Raw genomic sequence first — 22,336 nt, forward strand, 5'->3', positions numbered from 1 at the left:
GTAGAAGTTGTTTTTATCATTGAACTCGTTGAACTTATCTAGAGGGAATACTTTCGCCAACCTGAAGAAATTAGGAAAATCGCCATTTTAAGATACTTAAATCGATTAAATGAAGTAAGGGTTGAAGAAAAAAGTGGATGTTTTCTTTTAGAATATTGGCTGAAACATCATCGAGGCCCGGTGCTGACCCTCCCGGCAGTCCAGCCACCGTATGTATGATGCCCAATTCTGTCACAGTGTGAAATGCAAAGTCAGTTTTCTGCCTATAGCCTACATGTATATATCACGTATGTAGGTTTCATACCATGTATTGCAAGCAAAAACTGGGTTGAAAGCTAAGTTTAAAAAATTATGGTTGCCTGTAAAGTCGGTTTTACGGGCGAAGATTTTACGTGACAACGTCTTTTTCTCGGTAGAATATTTATTGATATGAATATTATTAAATTGCACAATAGGAACAAGGAATTGAATGAAAATAAGAATTGCACAAATTTTAACTATAGAAATATATTTTGTTTACTAAAATATTGTACATAATTTGAAATTAATTAAAATTTGTTATTGTAAATGGTAAAGTTGAATAAAACATGTACTAAAATTGGAATTTGAAATTCTTGCTAAACACAGTTAAATTCTAACTCCGCGCGTGGTGATTGGTCGGTTTAGTTCGTTTGTTTGGTCGCACTGTTATGACAGGTTAGAGGTTATAATTTGTTATTTTAAATGTTTGACTAGCAATACGCGCTGTTTCTTCTCAATCGACTGAATTACTATTGATTGCAGAGTGATTTAAACTAATAATTTACTTAACACTATCAACATTTGTCAATAGTATGACATAACCTATAAACTCAGTTTCTCAACTTTTGTGTCAATCTAACAATTAATCAATCAATCATAGTTTACGATAATGAAATATCAGTGTACAATTATTTACCTTTATTGTTGTAGTTGTTGTAAATGACGAATCTAAGCACTCCACATTTTCACGAATAAACATAGTTATCTGCTTTATCCCGTGCGGCGGACCCACAGTTATCTGCTTTAACCCGTGCTGATCCCGTGCGGCGGACCCACTGGACGGGCATCGTAACGTTACCGGGCGTTACACTATTTCATGAGTGACTCCGAGCCGCAACCTAATTTAAGACGTTGTCACGTCAAAATGGTTTCTCATGTTACATGATTGTTACTTATACGCTATGTTACATGTGAACAAATTTGTAAAATATCATATAAAAATAATTTTTGAATTTTAAGTTTGGATAAAAATACATTCATATTCTCTTAAAGTTTGAGGCATTCTTAAAAAATATATTTTACAAAAGTAGGAAAACCTAACAATAAATTATGAATATTTCAATATAACATAAAATAAGCCCACAGGATGTAGTATTTTTTATACAAGATTTAGTTTGACTGGACGTATAGGTTTTCATTTTGTGGTCTGTGAAAAAAAACAACATTTAGTAGCGGCTGTACTTATACAATTTTCTTATCGGGAAGCTTTACTGGTGGGGTATGATATCCTGAGCGCAGCGCTTGAGCGCTTGACTGCTTGTCAGATTAACCAAATGTCAGTCTTATATTGCTCGTTTCAAGGCTATCTTATCAGTTTTAGTCTCTTCCAATAAACAACTCGAACTGACTAGACTTATGTCATCGTGTGCAGATACCGGTTACTAAATAATTAAATATATATTTGAATGTTGAAATATAATTGTCTGGTTATTTTCTAATATTGGGGTTACGTTTCCGCTAGTTATGTAACTTGCATCATGATCGAAGGCGTCTTCGTTTAGGCTAAATAGTGTTTTGTATCTGTATTATTTACTGTTACAAATGAAATATCGAAAGTAAGTTAGATTTGTATTTGTCACAATGGATGATAGTGAGTGTTCAACAGGACAACATTCCACTTCATCAGAAAGTCCCATTCAAGTTCTGTGGGATGGATTTATTACTGCTGAAAGCAAGTCATTTGAGGTAAATATACCTAATATAATCGGATTTTTACTGAATACCTCCTCTTTTTATTTAGTATGCAGTCTGATATTCTCAAATTATATGGGTTAGGCATGATCATTAGTTGAACACAGGGTCTCATAGTCAGTGGCAACCACCATAATTAAATCAGGGTACCAAATTTTCGATTAGAAATACCTAAAAATATATATATATATATATATATATGTGTGTGTGTATTTTTACACAGTATATAAAATTAGGCCTTCTAAACTACAGAAACCCTAAAGTCAAACCGCATTACGTTATAGATATTTCAATATGTATCTCAGAATAGTTGTTTTTATACCTAAAGAAGTAGGCCTAATCATGGCTGCAGTTATAATAAGCATCCAACATTTGAATGATCGATAATATCGAATCACGGTTTGAAAAAATTACAATGCTGTCAGACATGTTTACTCTATTACTGCAAGTAGGCTACTATGCTGCTCAAATTAGTAGGCCTATAGACAAAGTTTTATTTATTTCTCTAATCTAAAATGTGTGTATTTCTGGGTATTGTATGCTAAGTGGACCCGGTTTTTTATATTGAAATTGGCAAACAATATTACTTTTAAACTATAACCATTGATATAATTAATTGATACTGATTAATAATTTAAACAATTCACTGAAATCATCCGTATCAACAACTTGATTCTTGGATCAACAACTGTAAACACTTTCAGATAATACACATAATATTTGAATTTTACATAAGTGACTTTGTATAGTTATAAATGGCAGTCAATTTTAGAGACGTATATGAAATTACATTAAAAGATTATCATCTTTAAACACACACACATCTTTAGACATGTTTTTTGTGGTTTCAAGGTGTTGGACTAATACTGTACCTAAAACCTCATTATGTGAAATTTTTAGGAAACAACCAAGTTCAATTGTTAAAAGAGCAAATATGGTTGTGTTCAGATATCAAAAAAGGTAATGGTGGACAGAATTTTAGTAAATATGCACTGAACAACAGTTTCTATGAAGGATGAAAGTTTGGACTGCGCAACATTGTGAGTTCAGTGTATTTTTTTTTCAAGAAATCAGACAAACTATGATTTTTTTAATTCGTGCTGTGTAGTTTGGATTTACAAAGCTCATCAAGAAGTACGATATCTGACTGGTTGTCGTTTTGTAAGGAGGTTTGTTTTGTATGGATTGATGAACAATTTAATAGGGAGGAAAAGCTTGGAGGTCCTGGAATGGTGGTGAAAATAGATAAATGCAATATTGGAAAACAGAAATAAAACAAAGGGAGGTTGGTAGAAGGAACATAGATATTAAGTTTAATTGAAATCATACCAGAAGGACAAAAACATGGTAGTAAGTATAGGAAGGTCTTTTCCTGGAAATAAATAAGATGCAAATACCCTCATTCCTCTTGTATTAAAACACGTAAAGCCTGGAAAACCATAGTCACAGACATGTGGAAAGTATATTTTGGTTTTAGTGAATGTGGTTTTGTCCATTTTACCGTCAATCATAGCAAAAACTTTTTAGATTCAGCAACTGGTACCAACACTCACGATAGTTGAAAGCTCATGGAGGGTCGTATAACGCAGTTTGAAAAGTGGCATACCAACCAACCTGCTCGTAGATCATCTCTGTGAATATTTATACAGAAGAGATGTACGATTTTCTGAAGAGGACGTGTTAAACCATTTCCTGAAAGCAGTTAAAAATTGCTACCCAGTAGAAAGCATTTAGATAATTCCACAAGTTTCCATTTTGTTTTCTAAATATTGTTATTTTATAATTTATTTTTCCATTTCATAGGTTTGTTATTATTTCTTAATTATTTATGAGATTTCCTATTTTTGGTTATAATTGTTTGCTTGATTGTTTTCGGTAATTTATTACTGTAAATATTAAATTCATATTTTAATTTCAAACATATGATTGTTATTGAGGACTATAGATACTTTGGTAATGATTGATAGTCTACTATTTGATATGCGAATATTAGGTATCAATGATTATACTAATCAATATAAAAAAAACCAGGTCCGCTTATCGTACTCAACCCGTATTTCTTTGACATAAAAAATATAGCGTCATTATAATACAAATTTAATCGTCTATAATGTAATTCGGTTCGACATTATTGTTCCGAATTAATTTAAAGTTAAATCATGTGTATGGTATTTGAGCAATGGCTGCTAGTGATGCAAAATACTCTTGGTTGTCAGTAAACTGTAACAAAATAACGTGTTGAGGTATTATGTTCAAGTAATCTGTTACCGTGGTAACATGTTAGTATACCAAAATGTAGCTAACTCATTACAATGTAAAATAGAATGATAAAATTACAAAAGGGTTAATTAAAATTTTCACTATACATCATAATTATTGGGTACTACAGAGTCCTTATCTACCATTTGGTATTAGGCTTGAAATTGGGTACTATCTCGAGGGATGTTTTTCTTATTTCGCTAGGTGCGGGTTGGCGCATAAGGCCAGGGGCATTTCTGATCACTATTTTCCCCACCTCAGATCATATCTCAGATTGTCTAACTTCTCTGATGTCAGATCACGTTGTACAATCTAGGACGTGATTTGAGTTTGGGAAAATACTAATTAGAAATGATCCTGGCTTTAGGTGCCACCCCATACTTTCCAAATTCAAGCTGAGATCACGTGAACACTTTGGTACTACTAGTAACATATTTACTACGCTAAACCTACTTATACGCATAATAACATTCCACTAATGCCCATCTGTAATTGTATCATGTACATTTGTTATGTACATGTTTTGTTTGCGTCAAACACGTTTATCCTTCAAAATGTAAAAAGTAAGTAAATGTTTTACCGTTTCATTTGTTATATTTATAATAAATATATCCCAGGTTGTTTTTATTCACCATAACATTATTAATTTTTATACCTAATTTGAAATAAGTGCCTGTAACGTAATTTGGTTTAAGTAATAATTATATCGAGGATTCTTTACTTACTCTTACTCTTACTTCCATGGCCATGGATACCCTAGGTGGTATTTGTCCTCGCCAACCAGCTGCCTCCATCTCTCCCTGTCTTCACAATCCCCCTGACCCGCTCTCAATTTCCGCAAGTCCTTCTCCACCTGGTCCTTCTAGCGATTTTTGGGTCTACCTCGAGGTCTTCTTCCAACTGGATTGTGTTTCCAAACCTCTTTAATCAATTTATCATCCTCCCTCCTCATCACATGGCCTGCCCACCGAAGTCTCTTGCTCTTTGCTTCTCCTACAACGTCTGGAGATTGAAACATCTCTCTGATTTCTTGGTTGTGCCTGATTCTCCATCCATCTCCATCTCTAATAGGTCCGAAAATTTTCCTCAAAATTTTATTCTCGAATGTAGCCAATCTCTTTTCTGCCTGTTTATCTATAATCCATGTCTCTGCTCCATAGAGAAGAACTGGTCTTATAACAGTCTTATATATTCTTAATTTTGTTTTGTAAGACAGTAATTTTGATTGGACAGTAATCGAGGATTCTTTACTCATTAATATTAATGATTCAATCTTATGCATCATTCGAGTGTTGGTCGCTTATTAGTGCAGCCCTAATAATTTATTGATGAATAAAAACTATCTAGGATATAATTTGCATTTATTAAATGCAAAAAAAACCAAGCAGTACCTATAACATTTAGTTACATTTCACTATTTTGAAGTATAAACGTGTCTGACTTGCGACACAAATAACCCATACAAGTATTACCATTTTAGTTGTTAATATCAACATATAGATAATAAATACATACTTATCCACATATATTGCATAGTAACAAACATTAGACAGAATATTATAGAATTACATTGTTGGGTTCGTTTTATAATTTAAATTGTTATTTTTAATAGTTTATTATGTCTTTCCTAGACCTTTAATATTTTCAAATATCATTTCTAAAATTAACTTTGTAATATATTTCAATATAAAAAAATATTATATTTCTCTTACATCAGTGTTTTTATTTAACGTTAGATCTATTTATTTTGACCTTCACTAGTAATCGTAAATAAATGGTTAATTCTTACAAATGGTAAAAATTTTAAACAATTCCATATTTTATTTATTTATTGGGATAAATTAAAGAAATTTGGTGTGTTTATTCATTGTTAACTACATATTTTTATAAAGTGATATATGATCACTAATTATAAAAAAACTGAACTACAGATAACAGGTCACAATAGGTCTGCATTTGTCGACCAACCACCTACGACTCTTATAATTAATGTTGAGTTTAGTTTTTTATTAAGTGCATGTTTTAGAGTTAGTGAAGTTGACACACAACATGGTGATTGTGATTCCTGACTTACGTGTGTCACAACGCTCTGGTATGATTTGTTTATTTTAACCTAGTTTGTAATTATGTCTTAGTTTAGTTATTTACCTGAAGAAGAGATTAATTGCAGATCTTGAAACAGAGTGTTACTGAATATTTGTATCACTGAACGATAGCAAATGTCCGGAAAAATCCTGTTTCCTTCACAAAGAAATATTTATTTAATGTAAAAGTGTAACTGTACTTTATATAAATATGTAATAATACAAGTTTTATTTCTATCTATCTGTCTGTCCACACAGACTTAACTATAGACTTGAAATTTTGCATAAGGCTTCACTTGTACATGAGAAACATTCAATAATGGTGCATGTCACTCCATGAGTTAAAGAATACTCCATTAGCATATAATACAGGTTGATTCACGAAGATACACAGACACTGTGGGAGCTCATACTACATATACAAATAATGAAAAATGTTCACATAAACATGGGTTGGGTTTGGAAATGCTTCGTTAGCGAGTTACCGCTAGCGAAAGATTTCACCCAGATTACAGCTCACCATGTAAAACAAGGTCTCTGAAATTCGGGTAAGTTAGATTAAGGAACAAATTCAAGTAGTTTCTTATTGTTTTGACCTGATAAATTGAATAAAACAGATCCCAGAACTGTAAGTTAATTAGTTTTTGAGAAAACCTGTGTCAAATACAAAAAATGGAGTGAAGAAACACATTTTTTTATCTTTGGGCAAAATAACTTTGTTATTTCACTAAAAAACATCAAAATTTGTAATAAAACTTGTAGAAAATTTGTAATAAAATTTGTAGAAAATTTTATTCTGAGCAAAGAGGTGTAAATAAAGTACACAGAAAGCGATTAGATATTTGATTAAATTAATTTTTATTTATAACAGTACAATACATCATTTACATTTGACTAAAAACAACTTTGTTAGTTACCCATTAAACAAATTAAATTTCTACTCACAATTGTAAATTTCAATTCTTAAATGACAATTTATTTCGTAGAGTAAATTGATTGTAGCAGTGCATTCAGGTGCTGCTTATACACTATATGGCTTGGTTTAATTTGATTTAAAACACAAAATGATGTTTTGCGGGAAATAATTTCATAAGTTGGCAATACAATTAGCAGCTGTTCAACAATGATATGTTTTTAATTGTAGAAGAATTCCAATAATTTTGAGGCTAACAAATGAGTTTCAGTCTATGTGCGTATTGTTCTGTTCTTAGTAATTGAGTTTCAGTCTGTGTAAGTATTACTTTGACTGTAGTAATTATTAAATTATTGGAGTAGTAATACTATACTTATTTACATGTGCAGAATACGCCGATATGGTGTTTATTTGTGGGGTTTGTGAAGGTAGTGCTATGGACGCTGTTAAAGAATACAGACGTTTCTCTTACTGCAGAATTCTAAATGCTAGAACAATTAGTGCTACATTTCTTACATTATGGGAAACAGAATCACTTCCTAGTCCTAGGATGACCGCTCTTGCCAACATGATGTTATTTTAGAGGAAAACATTGATTCTGCTGTTGAACATAGTCCAGGTAGTACAAGACATATTTCTAAACGGTTCAAGGTTACATAAAGTAAAGTATAGGAAAACTCAATAATAACTAGCTCTATTCCTACCATAAACAAAAAATATAGCATTTACATCCAATGCTCATTGCTTGGATTATGGCATTTGGTTAAACATTTATTGTCGACTCATTAAGTATATTTTATTTACCGATGAGTCACAGTTCACTCGTGATGGTAACAATTTATGAAACCAACATCCATGAGCAGAAGTGAACCCTCATGCAACAGTTGAACATAACTTTCAACAGCGTTATAGCATTAACGTATGGTATGGTATTATTCATGATCAGCTGATTGGACAGTTTATTTTTCAGAGGCGCTTAATGGGTTAGACATAATTACAGTTTCTTCAAGAAGAATTACTAACATTGCTTACAGATGTTCCTCTCGCAACGCGACATCAGCTGTACTTCTGACATGATGGCTCATCGCCACATTTTTCAAAATCAACAGTTTCCAAATAGATGGATCAATGTGGAGGTCCCATACACTGACCACCCAGGTCACCAGATCATACGCCGCTGGATTTTTGCATATGGGAATGGATGAAGGAGAAAGTACAGGGGTGAGGGAGCCTCATGTGGATAAACTCTGCAAAAAACTTAGCTCCTGCCTTTATGTAGTACGACGAATTAAACAAATTAGCAATATAGATATGGGTAAATCAGCCTACCATTCTCTCTTTGAGTCCCATCTGAGATATGGATTAATTGTATGGGGAAGTACAACAGCAACAAATTTACAAAGAGTATTAGTAATACAAAAGAGAACCATCAGAGTTCTGGACTGAGACCACGAGACAGTTGCAGGGAAGCCTTCAGAGAACTGAGGATTTTAACAGTAGTAGCTCTTTATATAATTGATAATATTTTGCACTCTGTAACAACTGGACAGACTAGAACTGGAGACCATCACTGCTACAACACAAGAAATAGACATCACTTTGCTCTTGAAACACACCACCTAAGTTTATATGAGAGGAAACCATCATACAAAGGAGCAATCTATTTCAACATTCTACCAGACTCACTGAAGAAAACACCAGTCAAACACCTGAAGAACTCACTCAAAAGTTGGTTTCTCCAGCAACCCTTCTACACTATTCAAGAGTTCATAAACTGGAAATCAATTGCATCATGAACTGATATTTTAAATTTTATGTTCTGTATGTCCTTTATTGTATTGACAAAAATTCTAAACTCAACGTTTATGAATAAAGAATATTGTCTATTGTCTATAAAGTTTACTAGGTCAAAGTTAATTCCCGTGGTTTTATTCAATTTATTAGGTCAAAAACCATAAGAAAACAATTGAATTTATCCCTTAATTTGCCTCACCAGAATTTTAAGAAGACTTCGTTTTACATGGTGAGCTGAATTCCGGGCAAAATCTTTTGCTAGCCGTAACTCGCTAACACAACATTTCTGGATCCATGTTTATATAAAATTTTTTTCATTTTTTTTATATGTTTAATGAGCTCCCACAGTTTCTGCATATCTTCTTGAATCACCCTGTACAAGTTTAAGAACACGAACATGAACAAAAATAAAACCTATGCACAAATAAATAAGCTTGTATGAAAAATGACAGATTCATTTTGCAGGATTTTGGGGTTTTCCAGGAATTTTCATTATTAAGAGTGAAAAATTTCTGTCCTCTAGTTTTAAAATTCCTATTAATTAATAGTTTAATAATGGTGGTTTTAGTTCTGGATCTGAAAAGGGAGTAAGTAGCATCTTTGATTTTACAAGGGAGTTAATTTTTAATCTTGGTTATTATATAATCAAAAGTAATATTAGTTTTCTTAAAAATTTAAGCTTATATGAAAAATAAGTGGATTTATAATACACTCTTGACTAAAGTAAGATGTTTTATATGTTGTAAATAAGTTAAATTGAATTTTGCTTGAAGGACATTTTTTATTGATTAGCAAACGATATCTGGAAATAACCACGTAATATGTCAATAAGTGTTACATATATGGGTGTTGTTGTGTACACTGGCAGACTGTCCACAATGGTAATCAGGTATCTGTACCTAATACCTAGAAACACATATTCTCATGTTGATTGCAAGGTTAATCCTGACCTCGGGGTGCCCAAGGTCACTGTAGCTACAGCTATGACGTAACATGGCCTTTCTGGGTTCTCACTGTCTTACCTTGAATTTCGTCTCTGCTTTCTCTTTTATAGATTCTGTTTATACATTTAGGAATTATTTTCGATATTATGCAACTTATTACAAGAGTAATTACTATGTATCAAGGCAAAAGATGTATGTCACCAAAATTACAATCTGTGTTCTCCAAATTATAGAAATTGTAAAAGTCAAGCAAACAGTAATAGGAGCACTGTAAGTTATATTAACATAAATAAGCTATGAATCATAAATTCAATATTTATGCTATTTGGTTTTACACAAATTTACAAATTAGAAGAATAACATATATTATTTTTAAATAGAATCATATCTCTAAAATTGTCAAAAATAGATTAAATTATTCAATTCTTTAAATCTACTAAGATTGAATTAAACTGAATAAAATCTTAGAGAGGTTAAAAAGTTTTAGTTGATTGAGCAAATGTACTCCATTCTCATAGTTATGTTGATTTGCTCTAAACGTTGTAGTATTAATCTTTATTTGGTTGAAGAAAGTTGGAGTAGTTTTTTACCCTCCATTACAAGAGTTAAGCATTTATTGTCCTAACATGTTTGAGCTTCAATAATTGTATATTAATTTTTTGATTCCTTCCTCATGCAGAATGTAGTAGACACTTTTGTGGTAGTTAAAAATAAAATTTGCGATAATCAATGAAAATCTGTTTTGTTGGTAAGTGATCATTTTTATTGGTTTAAATGCTTGAATTTTAAGAGTTTCTTTACTGCAATTACCGTGTTTGTCAGTTGGAATATTTTACTAAAGTCATAAGATTTTGATTATTTTTTTCAGAATTGAAAGACTATTAAATACTTGAAAAAATGGCACAAGAAGATTCATCATTAAAACAAAGTCTCTACTTAAGGTTGGCAATGAAATGCAAGTAACAATTTATCGAAGACATTCTTCATCAGAAATAATTTTCGTTCTTCCAAAGTATTTTTCTTTATAAAATCAGATTTAAGGTATCTTTAGACCTCCAGTTTCACGCATCGGAGTGAAATATATATTTCCCTTTAGGGTCAGCTTAATAATCATTAAGGTTTTACTAGCAGTTACCTGCAGCTTCACATGTGATTTCCTGCTGGTTAACGGGGACATCATAGGAATATCTTTTAAAATGGTATACCAAACATTATTTACAACACTGTTGGTCACTGGAAGATTTTTTAATCATCTGATCCACTTTAGACTAATTGGAATTGAAGAGTCCTGAGATCAGAGAGTGAATCAGTTTTATAAACAAAACAGTACAGCTCTAATTTCTGCACAACAAGCTCTGATATTGTATTGAATAGCTTCAACAATTTCAATAACACTAGAAGTATTTTAAGGCTGTTTAGATGAATCCTAAATTCAGAGCCTTTAGCTTTCTTAGTGATAAGCACTTATACAGCACTGAAGTAGAGTAGCTGTTTTGATATAATTTATTATTTTTCTATTGCATAAAGTAGAGCTTATTAAATATATAATACATTCCATGTAATAAAATTTCTGCCATTATCTTTCAATTGAATTTATTGTGAAGATCATAACGAGATAGAATTTTGTGAAGTAACCACAGCGGAGTATGGAATTAATCAGTTGTAACTTTACGCAATTCTTCAACCGTAATGTTTATCATTTTCAATGGAGACAGCTCTGATAACACATGGCCTTAGACGTAGTGGATCACTGATGTGACGTTATGAATAAAACGTACTATAATAAACCATGTCAACAGTACATCAGATAATAGGTTCTATCTCAAGTCATTCTTAATTCTTTTCTAATCTTCAATTGTAATGTTGGAAACTATAATTCTTGCTTAAATCATTTCTTTTTGTATAGAAAATACTTCACTATCAGAAACTGGACAGACTTTACAGTTCATGATATTAACTAATATAAACTGTTTATTATTTTATGACCTAGTATGACTCATGAGTACCTAACAAGGATGTATTTGGCAGCTTCAAAGAACTCTTTGATTTCATATGGAGTCACAGAGGGTCTCTTTCTATTCCTCTGCACTGCACAGTTAGTTACACTGTGCCTAATTGTGTTAGATAGTTCATTCAAAATCTTAATTGTGTTTCTTATAGACCCTAAAAAATTAAAGTAACATTTTTGTTTTTTTTTTTTTTTTAAAGAAAGTTTTGAGTAGTATATAAAATGTTAGACTGCCAAAATAGATCCTCGGCAGTATGATATTAACTACAGAGGGTTGCACTGATAATTATTATGTGCCTTCCTCATTATTATGCGCCTAACCGGTTTCTTGTCACTGTTCCAGAAAGCCGTCTGGTTTGACACATTCCTGGCAGAGTTTCTAGCAGAGGTGAAAGAAGGAAAGTCTGTCAAGGACATCTTATCATCTAGGTGAGTAATTATCAATGTACATCTTTCGACTAATGTTAGATAGGTTGTTTACAAGTAAAAATGAGCAACATTTATTTACAATTGTACGTATTTGTGTTATTTCACTGGTCACCTAATATTATTAAATCGTCCATTAAAACTCATTAAGTGTTAGAAATATTTAGTATAAATCACAATAATATTTATTAAGTTTTGTATTAATATCATACATTAGTATTTACTTGGTTGTATCCTGTATAATTATTGAGCTAATAGGTCACTGATATTAAAATTAGGTGTTTTAATTAATAATCATATAACATTAACTTTATGTTCTGTTACAGATATATTATAATCAAATAAGTTAAAATTTGTAGATAAATTCTATTTCTTTTGTTAACAAAATTGATTCAGTTAGTAATGATTGCAGTAATTAACCACATGTTAATTTCCTTGAGATTATCTCAAGGTATTAGCTATGGTGTAGATTGTACAGAGCACTTGTAAAATATGTAGTGAATTACAATATTGCTCAATGAAGAATAAAGTTCAAGTTAACTCAGCGTTAAATTGATGTAGGCGCTATTAGAATTTAGATTACTAATGTCCCTGACTTCTTCACTAACCTAAGGTTTCCAATCTGTATAAAATTATTACATTATCATAACAATGAGTTTTATATTTTATTCTCAAAAGACCAGTAATGTTACAATATTATTTAGTTTTGTAAATGAGTGTTACTGACATTTTTAGTTTATATTGTGAATATTACGTAAATAAATATATATATATATATATATATATTATATATATATATATATATATATATATATATATATATATATATATATAGAACATAAGCAACATTTTAACCTTTCAAGATCTTTTTATTTCTTGACACATGTTTCGGCAATCATTCCATGATTATAGTAACATTATAACGTCGCAACAAACTAATAAAATTATTATAAAATTTAAATTACAAAATATATTTCTTAAACATATTAAATACAATGCAAGTCAATACAAAAATACCAATATTTGAACAAATATCAAAATAAAGAAAATAATCCTGAACATAGACTTTACCAACGAAGATTTATAGTTCATTACATTATTATCATCACCATATGTTTTATTATTTTAATTTTATTTGTAGTTTTTTTGTGAGGTTATCATGTTACATGATTGCCAAAACGTGTATCAGGAAATGAAAATTTATTAAATGATGTTATGTTGCTTATTTTCGTAATATATTTATTATAGTAGCCCTATACAGTGAAATTCAAACTTCATCATACATGTATTGAATATTTGATAATTTTTTCAAATTCCTACAAAATATCTATATATTTCAGCAGTTGAACATTTCAAAAATGTACTAAAGTGCATTAGGTCACTAAATAAATGTTTTTTTAATCTCTTTACTAAAAACAAATTGTTTCAATTGCTTAAATAATATTTTACGAGATTTTCACTGAAGAAAAGACAGTGAAGGTATACGTATTAAAAATTTGGCAACAATAAAACACTGTCCCTTTTTGTGTTTACAGATTTTTTAAGAAAAAACGTATTATTAATACTGTATTCTCCAAAATTGTTCAATAGAAATACCTGATGATAGATTCACTGAGTCTGAAAAGTGCATTGTATGCAATAAAAATAAAAAAGTGTTAAAGGTGTTTTATTTTTGTTACAACTATGTAATAAAAAACTAAATGGAAAACTAACTATATACATTTTCTATTAGAGAAATGTATGTTAAAAATAAAAAATAAACATTGAATATGGTAGCTATTTTGTATTTTGACAGATATTTGACAAGAGATGTTCTTATTAGTAATATGTTCTACATGATTTAAATACCAGTTTTATAAGAATATGTAAAAGAAGAACAATGTATGTATTATTATTATGTATATGTAAGATTGTTTGTGTCTGTGTGTCAAGAGCTATTTAAAAAGATGCCAAATGGTACTTAGTTGGACCAGAAAAAGAGATAACCCTTATAGCATAGTCAGGGTCATCTAGTCAGAGATAGCCATTAAATAATTTTATTGTTATGCAATGGAAAATATTATCCAAACGATTGAACTTTTATCAGAAAAAGCTATTCCTGAAATAATGTATGGTTTTAGATGTTTTAGAGGATATTAATTTTCTTATTTTATAGAAGACTTCTTGTAAATTACTGATGTTTATGGTAAGACAGAAACACTATCTTATTTTCACTTTTTAGAAAATTTCAAACAACATACTCTATCACATGTGTTCAGGATGTGGTTTGCTTTGGTTGGATAACATCTTCTTGTCTCAAGTTTTTATGAGGATTAGTCATTATCTGAAAGTAAGAGATACCGTGATTTATATTTATTACTATTGTGATTTAAAAGATATATTGAAATTTTTGCACATTTTAAACAAGGTGCAGCTTGAAAAAAATGTTGTCTTGTGGTTTAGACAGGCAGATTATGTAATTTAATATCTTGTTGTTACATTAGAAGCCATGGAAAGCTGAGTCACTCACTACTAGCAGATCGGTTTTCCTTCTAAATGACATGAGTAATTGACTTTTATCAAATGACTTGATGAAATTGATGTCAATGAAAGACCGTTTTGTATTATTAATCGTAATAATCTGCTATCAACAAGGCAGATTATTTTAAAACTGTTTATTTTGTTGTGGATAGTGCATTGAAGTATTTGTAGATTGTTATATTGTTTTTTTTTTCTTTTTACTCAGTTAGACGACACAAAAGTAAAGTTTTTCGAACCATACATGGCAGACTATCTGCCCATACACAATTAAAACTACTCTTTAATAAGAAAATATTCTGAAAATGTGAAAACTTTGTAAAACTGAAAACAAAATGTTTGTACTATTAGAAGTTAAAATTGTGGGATAAGGTAGTAATTAAATTTTGTTGGATTCATTGTTTACAGTGTGATCAATGGTGGAAGTGTGTCTACCTTGGTTTCATGTGAACTACTGTCCGATGTACACAGCCTGTGCAGTGCAGGGCCAGGCGAGATGGAAGAGTTGGCAACAATGCGCAAACATCTGCTCACAGGCCGAGGCTGGAGGTGTCTGGCTGTACTTCAATGTCTAGGACTCCAGGTATGATTTACCTGTCAGTATTATTTGCTCATGCATAGTCTGTGCAGTGCAGGGCCAGAGCCGAGGTGGAGAAGGTAACAGTGCTCACAAACTGAATATATCAGGCTCTGTAGTAATGTTAATGGATCTAGGTAATAGTCCATCTGGCAATGTACAGTTGACAATATACTTAGATCAGTGATCACCAAACAGTCATCGCGAGCCTCTGGTGGCTTGCGGGGCTAGTTTTTGACAGCTCATGGCAATGCTCAGGTTGGCAACACTGCTTATGGTGGCATTTACTGACTGTAACCGATGTTTCTCTATTAGTAAACCATCAGCTGTTATCACTCATGTTGCCAGAGTGAGGTTATATCTGTACCATGTTTGTAATGCCTTCATATTTAAACTTTCCTTGTTTGTTTTTAGTATGACTAGCTCAAGGAAAAAGCCAAATACCTATTAATTTAATGTAGAGTGGGAAATTGATTTTTTTATGCAAGTTAAAGCTAAATGTATATGTTTGCTTTGTAATATGAGCGTCTCAGTTGGAAAGAAAGAAAATGTTGAGCGTCATTTCAAGACCATTCATAATGGAATTGAAAAAGACTATCCACTGAATTAAACGCTGAGAAGAGAAAGGTGACACTATTAAAATCTCAACTAAATGCTGAACAGTCAAACATTTTTAAGACACTGGACAAAAACAATGCAGCCAGCACTGAGGTGTCATTCCGGGTTTCCAAGGTTATCTCCCAACATAGGAAACCGTATGAACATGGTGAGCTGATTAAAACTGCAACTTTAAAAGCTGCAGTTGTATTATTTTATAACTTCAAAAACAAATCTGAGATTATGTCTGCTATTAAATCTGTTCAGCTTTCTAATACAGTGATGCGAAGATTAGAAGGTATGGCTCCAGTGTAATTTCACAGCTTAAAACTGACTTTGATCGATGTAGATATTTTTCCTCACAATTTGACGAATCAACTGATATAGTTGGTACAGCTTAGTTGGCCATTTTTGTAAGAATGGTATTTGAAGATTTTGAAACTAAAGAATAGTTGGTAAAGGTTGTACCCCTTACTGGGCATACTACTGGAAATTATATATTTTTGTATTTAAAATGCTTATTAAATCTGAAAATATATCCCTGTGAAGAAGTTGGTGGGAATAGCTACGAATGGAGCTCCTACAATGATAGACGTGGAGAAGGAATTTATTGCCTTTTTTAGTAAAGAAAGTGACATACCAAAATTTGTGTCTTACCATTGCATAATACACCAACAGTCATTGTGTGGAAAGTTCTTAAGTATGACCAACGTCATGTAAACAGTTATCAAAGTATTAAATAAAATAAGAACACGTGCTCTTCAAAGATGACTGTTCAGAGAACTAACAGAAGAGTTAAAATGCCAGTATCGTGATCTGTTGCTTCATACAGAGGTTTGTTGGCTTAGTAGAGACAGAGTTTTGCAACGTTGCAATAAGTTACTTCCTGTATTGGTAGAATTATTCAAAGAACGGGGTGAGCATCTCACTCTATTCGAAGATCCCATATGGCTACAAGATTTTGCCTTTTTCACTGATATAACTGAAAATTCAAAGGTTTGAACTTGCAGCTGCAAGGAAAAGATAAGGACATCAGTGTAAAGATTTCAGATATAACTTAGAATGAAATTGGGTTTGATTTTACTGTAATCAATTTCAAGATAATTTTGCTATAATGTTATAAGTTTACGAATGTCAAATCCAATGAGTTTTTGATAAACTTTAAGTCATGATAGTATATTGGCACAAGACTACGATTATAAGCTTAGCATGCAGTGTGTAACATGTGACAACATTGCCTTTGCTGATCCTCAATAAATATTGGCTCAACTGAAGTAGATAAACTATTTATCACATGTTTGTTCTATAAACTGATGTGTTTGTTCTGAAACCACTCACTGATTATATTTATTGAGTGTATGAATGTTTGGCTCATTTTACTTGATCTAAGATCTGAGAATGCATAATTAATTCAGATGAGCATTAATTGAATTTAGTCTGTGATAAGAAATAAACATGATATTATTAATAGGTTCATTACTTTATACAAACTGTTTATTTTGCATTAGATTGGTCAGGTTTTGTATTTTGCTCTGGAATATTCAACTAAAAATGTCTGGTAGTAAATATGAATAGTTTTTCTTTAATTTGATTGCTTAATTTATAGGTTCATAGTCATTATATATATTAATGTAACAGAAAATTAATTTTAATGTTTTATAAATAACAATTTCTGTCTTCGATTTCAAATTTATCTTTTTTATCTTTACTTTTTAATTATTTTTATACGCACTCCTAAATCTTTTGTAAATTTTGTATATAATATGTTATATTTTTTATTTTTGTATCCCGAATAGTTTTAGAGGAAGGCAGTCATACCGGCTAGGCTGTTAAATTTTTTAAACTGATTTTCACTTGATTTTATACTTCAGAATTATATACAATAACCATTATAATGCAAAAGATTGTTTGTGATTGAAACAAGGCAGTGGCCAGAATAATTAATTTGACCAATGCAGTCAAGTGGCCGTTATGCCTTCAGGGAGTAGGAAAAGTGGCCTAACAGTAAATATTTAATAAAAAGTAGTCCTTCCGGCTCAGTCGGAAGAAGTAGGTAGATTTTGTGATGAACTGAAATGTGATTAGTAAATTCTCACAGGATTTACATGTACTTAGTATCTTGAAAACTGATTGAGATACAAATGATTGTTTATAACAAAAAGTTTAGGAAATTTTATAAGCATTCCAGAACAACACCTTTTTGTGTTTACTCAAGGTTTATAATTATAAAGGACTTGTGAATATTTTTCAAGTTTGGGCACCCATAATAAAATGAAATAGCAGACCAAGGTGGCCAAAGAATTTTATTGAGATATAAAATCAATTTTTGTAGGAAGCTTGAACTTCAGCATTCTTTTCACCAGTTTTAGGTAATTGAAAAATTCTTATGTGATTTACATGGAATCAATGTCCCTTGAAAGCTGTTTGAGATACATAAAAATTGTTATTTAGTTTTAGCAACAATTTTTACATAAATACCCAGTGTCCTCTTCTCTAACATCAGCACAGAATTCATGGCAATTACATTCTGAGCTCTTTATCCATTGTTCATTGAAAGTTGAAGTGAAAAATGTGGCTAGTCGAAAACTAGTAGCTGTTGTGTCTACTAATAGATATATTTAAAAATCCTATCTCGTGATATAATTTGTAATAATTACGTGAAATGAGGACTTGTCAATGTGAGAAACTCTAAAATTTTAGTGACTTGTGATATTGCAATTCTTTCTCATCTGGTGACTCATTACAACTAAATGGATTGAGAGTATTACTTACCGCAGGATAGGAGCACTATAGATTCTTACAAACCTACCTGGCTGTTATGCTCACACTGGTCACTGGCCGTTATGCTAATCTTTCCTGTAATTGAATGTGATTTGTATATTGATAATGTAGATTTTTATCTTTATTGTTTTAAATCAGTTATGGGTGAACTAATTGAAACTGATAATATGTTGACTCCAAGCCATGTTTCTTTGTGTAGAGTTGTGATAAATTTCAGCATACAATACTATAATGCTACTTAAATTAAATGCATACATGAAATGGTTGGAACTCAAATCAGATAAAATCATAACCTTACGGTTAGTATCATCTCAATGTCATGACAGATTATTCAAAGGTGCATTTGTGGTAATTTCACTGTACACAACCTACAGATTAATGAATAATGATTACTTACAGTTGTATAATTAAAAACAAGCTTTTTTAATTGTCTTAATTTTTATGTCTTGTGTTGATAGGATGTATCGTGTGGACGGGAACTTGCCAGTCTGTTGATATCACTATACTCTGTAGGAGGAGATGAAGGTACAGGTCAGATAGTTAACCCCTATCTACAGCAGAACAGGGGTGACAGTGGTGAGGGAGAGATGACTTGCCATCCACCCCTTGTCCGCCGAAAGTCTCGTTCTCTTAGCAACCCTGAGGCCACCTCACACAGCAGATCTGGCTCCATCCGCATTCCTAGAGCAGTTAGTAAATGTTTCATGTAGGGCTAATTTAAAAATTTATTCAATAAAACAAACAGAATAATTATAAAATAGTAACGTAATAAAAGTAAAAACGAAGTTGTTTACTGTAGTATTTTGTTTCTAGGTTACCGCTCCTGATTTATGCCAGGAGGAAGAGAGCAGTGATTCTGAAGATCCTGAGTCCAGTGAAGCTCATCAAGTCCGATCTGCCCTCAAGATTCGCCTCAACCCAATGGATTTTGATTACTTTACATCAGTTGTACGGAGTGATGATGAAACTCAATTTGAACGTGTGGGTAGTTGCAATCCTGTCCAACAAAAAAAAGTTGTGTCCAAACTTGATCCTAGAAACTTTCACGATGATAGAATTAAAGATGTGATGAAACAGGAGATAAACAGTTGTGAGTTTAAAATGCTAGTTATTGAACTATTGTATGATTTGGTCCAGTCGGAAAACATCAGTCAACAGATTAATACTAGTCATCAATCAGTTTGTCTTCAGACAATGAACTTCAGTCTGGAGACGTTGTGCTCCTTGCAGTTTGGTTCAGAACTTAATGCAGGAACTGCTTATCATTTGAAATGTTTACTATCCAGATTACTTTTGTCCTCGTTAGATAAAGTTTTGGTTCAACCGGAAATGACAAGTGCTGTTTTACAAAAAGGCGTTCTCCCTATAATGCTAAGGATGGCCGAAGATATTCTAAGAAAACATTCCCCTGAATTAGTGAAAGAAATAAAAGTCCTTGAAGAATCTTTGATGACAAGTGAGTTTGTATTTAACATTATTTATGGAGTAATCACGGTGGTTCATTGTTTACTCGGTCAGAACAGTTCACCTGATAAACTGGATCAGTTTTTGACACTGTTTTATCAATTTGGAAACAGCCTTAATGGACGTCTCATCGATAAGACTGTCAGCTTGATTTTGAGTTTTTCAGAGGTAATTCCAAAAAAGTGCACTGATAGAGCTAAACGCATTATTGTATCAGTAAGTCAATTAATCACAGCTCTGAAAAAGACAAGAACCAAAGTAGTACATGCACGCCAGTGTAAGCGTAACAAACATAAAAAATGTCTTAGTAAATCTTTTATTCACCATCATGACAATATTTTTGGTACTGTTTATGTGGGTTCTGTCCTTCCATCAAGTACACAGCAGAACTGTAGTATTTCTGCCTTATTCATGACTTTAACCAAGTTTCTGTCAGACAATATAGACAGGGATATTGTAATTCGAACTCTACAACTTATGACATCATGTGGAACATGCTGCTGTTTTCCTGCTTTAATTCTATTGAAGAAAATTCTAAAAATAGTGTTGAGTACAGATCAGCGAGTCAGAACTAGTGGATTGGTTCTCTTGGAAAAAACATTTTATAGGCAGATGGGTGCTTTTGAAGAAAACAGTGGCTGTGAGTTGTGTGCAAGAAATTCGCAAGTGGCAAATGTTGATGGTTCGTCAAAATGTTCCACAAATAGTGTTTTGTCCTCTCCAACATCCCCTATTAGTGAAAACAGGCAATCAAAGTGGAATTGTCTAGGGCTTTTCAGAGATCTATTACTGTCTTCTGATCCAAAACTGACATTTACGATAGGAACACATTTGCTAAGAATCATTCCACAATGTAAATTTGTAGTTAAACAAGAAATTTTGTTTTCTGTGTTTTATCCGGTTTTTCTAAAGGCCCGTGAACGTCAAACTGGATCTAATCAAGAAATAGACAAATTTCTTGTCCTGACATGTCTTTCAGTGTTCACATACCTCCTGAGGAGAGTGAGGATCATAGATCAGTTCTTGGAACAGAAAGCCCTGGATCATATCACGGTCATGCTGAAGGACAAAGATGCTATGAAACTGTGCTGCTCAATCATGGAGATTGTCATCATAACGCAAATATGGAAAAATGAACAAAATCCAAATAACAGTGATAAGATTAACAAAGAAATCTTCCATGAAGCCTCTGTGAACCTACCTGATTTTGATTTGTTACTTGAAGAAATTCGTTGTAGTTCAGAAAAGTTTTTGTCAATGGTTCATTGCAAAGGAGATGAGGAAAACTTGGACCATCTGAGTCTTTCTGATAGCATTATATCTAGTGATGGTATGCTCATGTTTGACTCTCCTCAGTGCTACCAACACTATAGTCAGCTGGTGGCCTCTCTCACTTGCTTGTGGAGAACACTGGCAAACCTGAGTCTGTTCAGTCCTCAGGTTCGACAGACTCTGCAGGAGAGAAGTGCCACGGTAGTTGCTCATACTTTACTGCTGACTGTTCTTCAGCGAGCCAGCAAATCAACTTTTGTCAGAGGTTAGTGTGGGTCATATTAACTATTTGCTGCCAAATAAATACACAGAGATATTTTAAAAGGGAGTTTCATATCGGAAGTTATGCAATAATTTGTTTATATATATTATTTTTATCAAATGTTAAAAAAAATGTTTTTGAACAATCAAAGTAAGGAAATTCCATGATTTTATAAATAATGTGTGACTTGAAATTTTATTTCCTACATTTATGTTCATGCATAACGCCAGTTTATTTGCATATGACAACTGATAGGCAGTAAGCAAACTTCCAAACTCTGAAATATGCTTTGTTGTATTTTGTATGAAAATTCATAGATAGATAACCAAAGTAACTAAATATTGTAGTTGTGTAAATATATTTGACTTGAAGTTTGTGTTTTCTATGTCAATGTTCAGTCATACATGTGTCTTTTGCATCTATGGACTTACTTGAGATACTAGACA

General features: G+C 32.0%; 1 protein-coding gene across 1 annotated transcript in view; it reads left to right on the plus strand.

The window, feature by feature from the left end:
• The first annotated feature begins 1,541 nt into the window (after window positions 1–1,541).
• The window catches only part of LOC124357049 (lysosomal-trafficking regulator), a 115,705-nt gene continuing 94,910 nt past the window's right edge, over window positions 1,542–22,336 (plus strand). The window contains exons 1-5 of the mRNA XM_046808445.1: window positions 1,542–1,986; window positions 12,338–12,423; window positions 15,346–15,520; window positions 19,351–19,581; window positions 19,706–21,893. Coding sequence (XP_046664401.1) covers window positions 1,882–1,986; window positions 12,338–12,423; window positions 15,346–15,520; window positions 19,351–19,581; window positions 19,706–21,893 — 2,785 coding nt within the window. The 5' untranslated portion in view covers window positions 1,542–1,881. The remainder of the gene's footprint in view (window positions 1,987–12,337; window positions 12,424–15,345; window positions 15,521–19,350; window positions 19,582–19,705; window positions 21,894–22,336) is intronic.

Source organism: Homalodisca vitripennis, chromosome 3 (assembly GCF_021130785.1).
Source record: "Homalodisca vitripennis isolate AUS2020 chromosome 3, UT_GWSS_2.1, whole genome shotgun sequence".
In the NCBI taxonomy this organism is placed as follows: Eukaryota; Metazoa; Arthropoda; class Insecta; order Hemiptera; family Cicadellidae; genus Homalodisca; species Homalodisca vitripennis.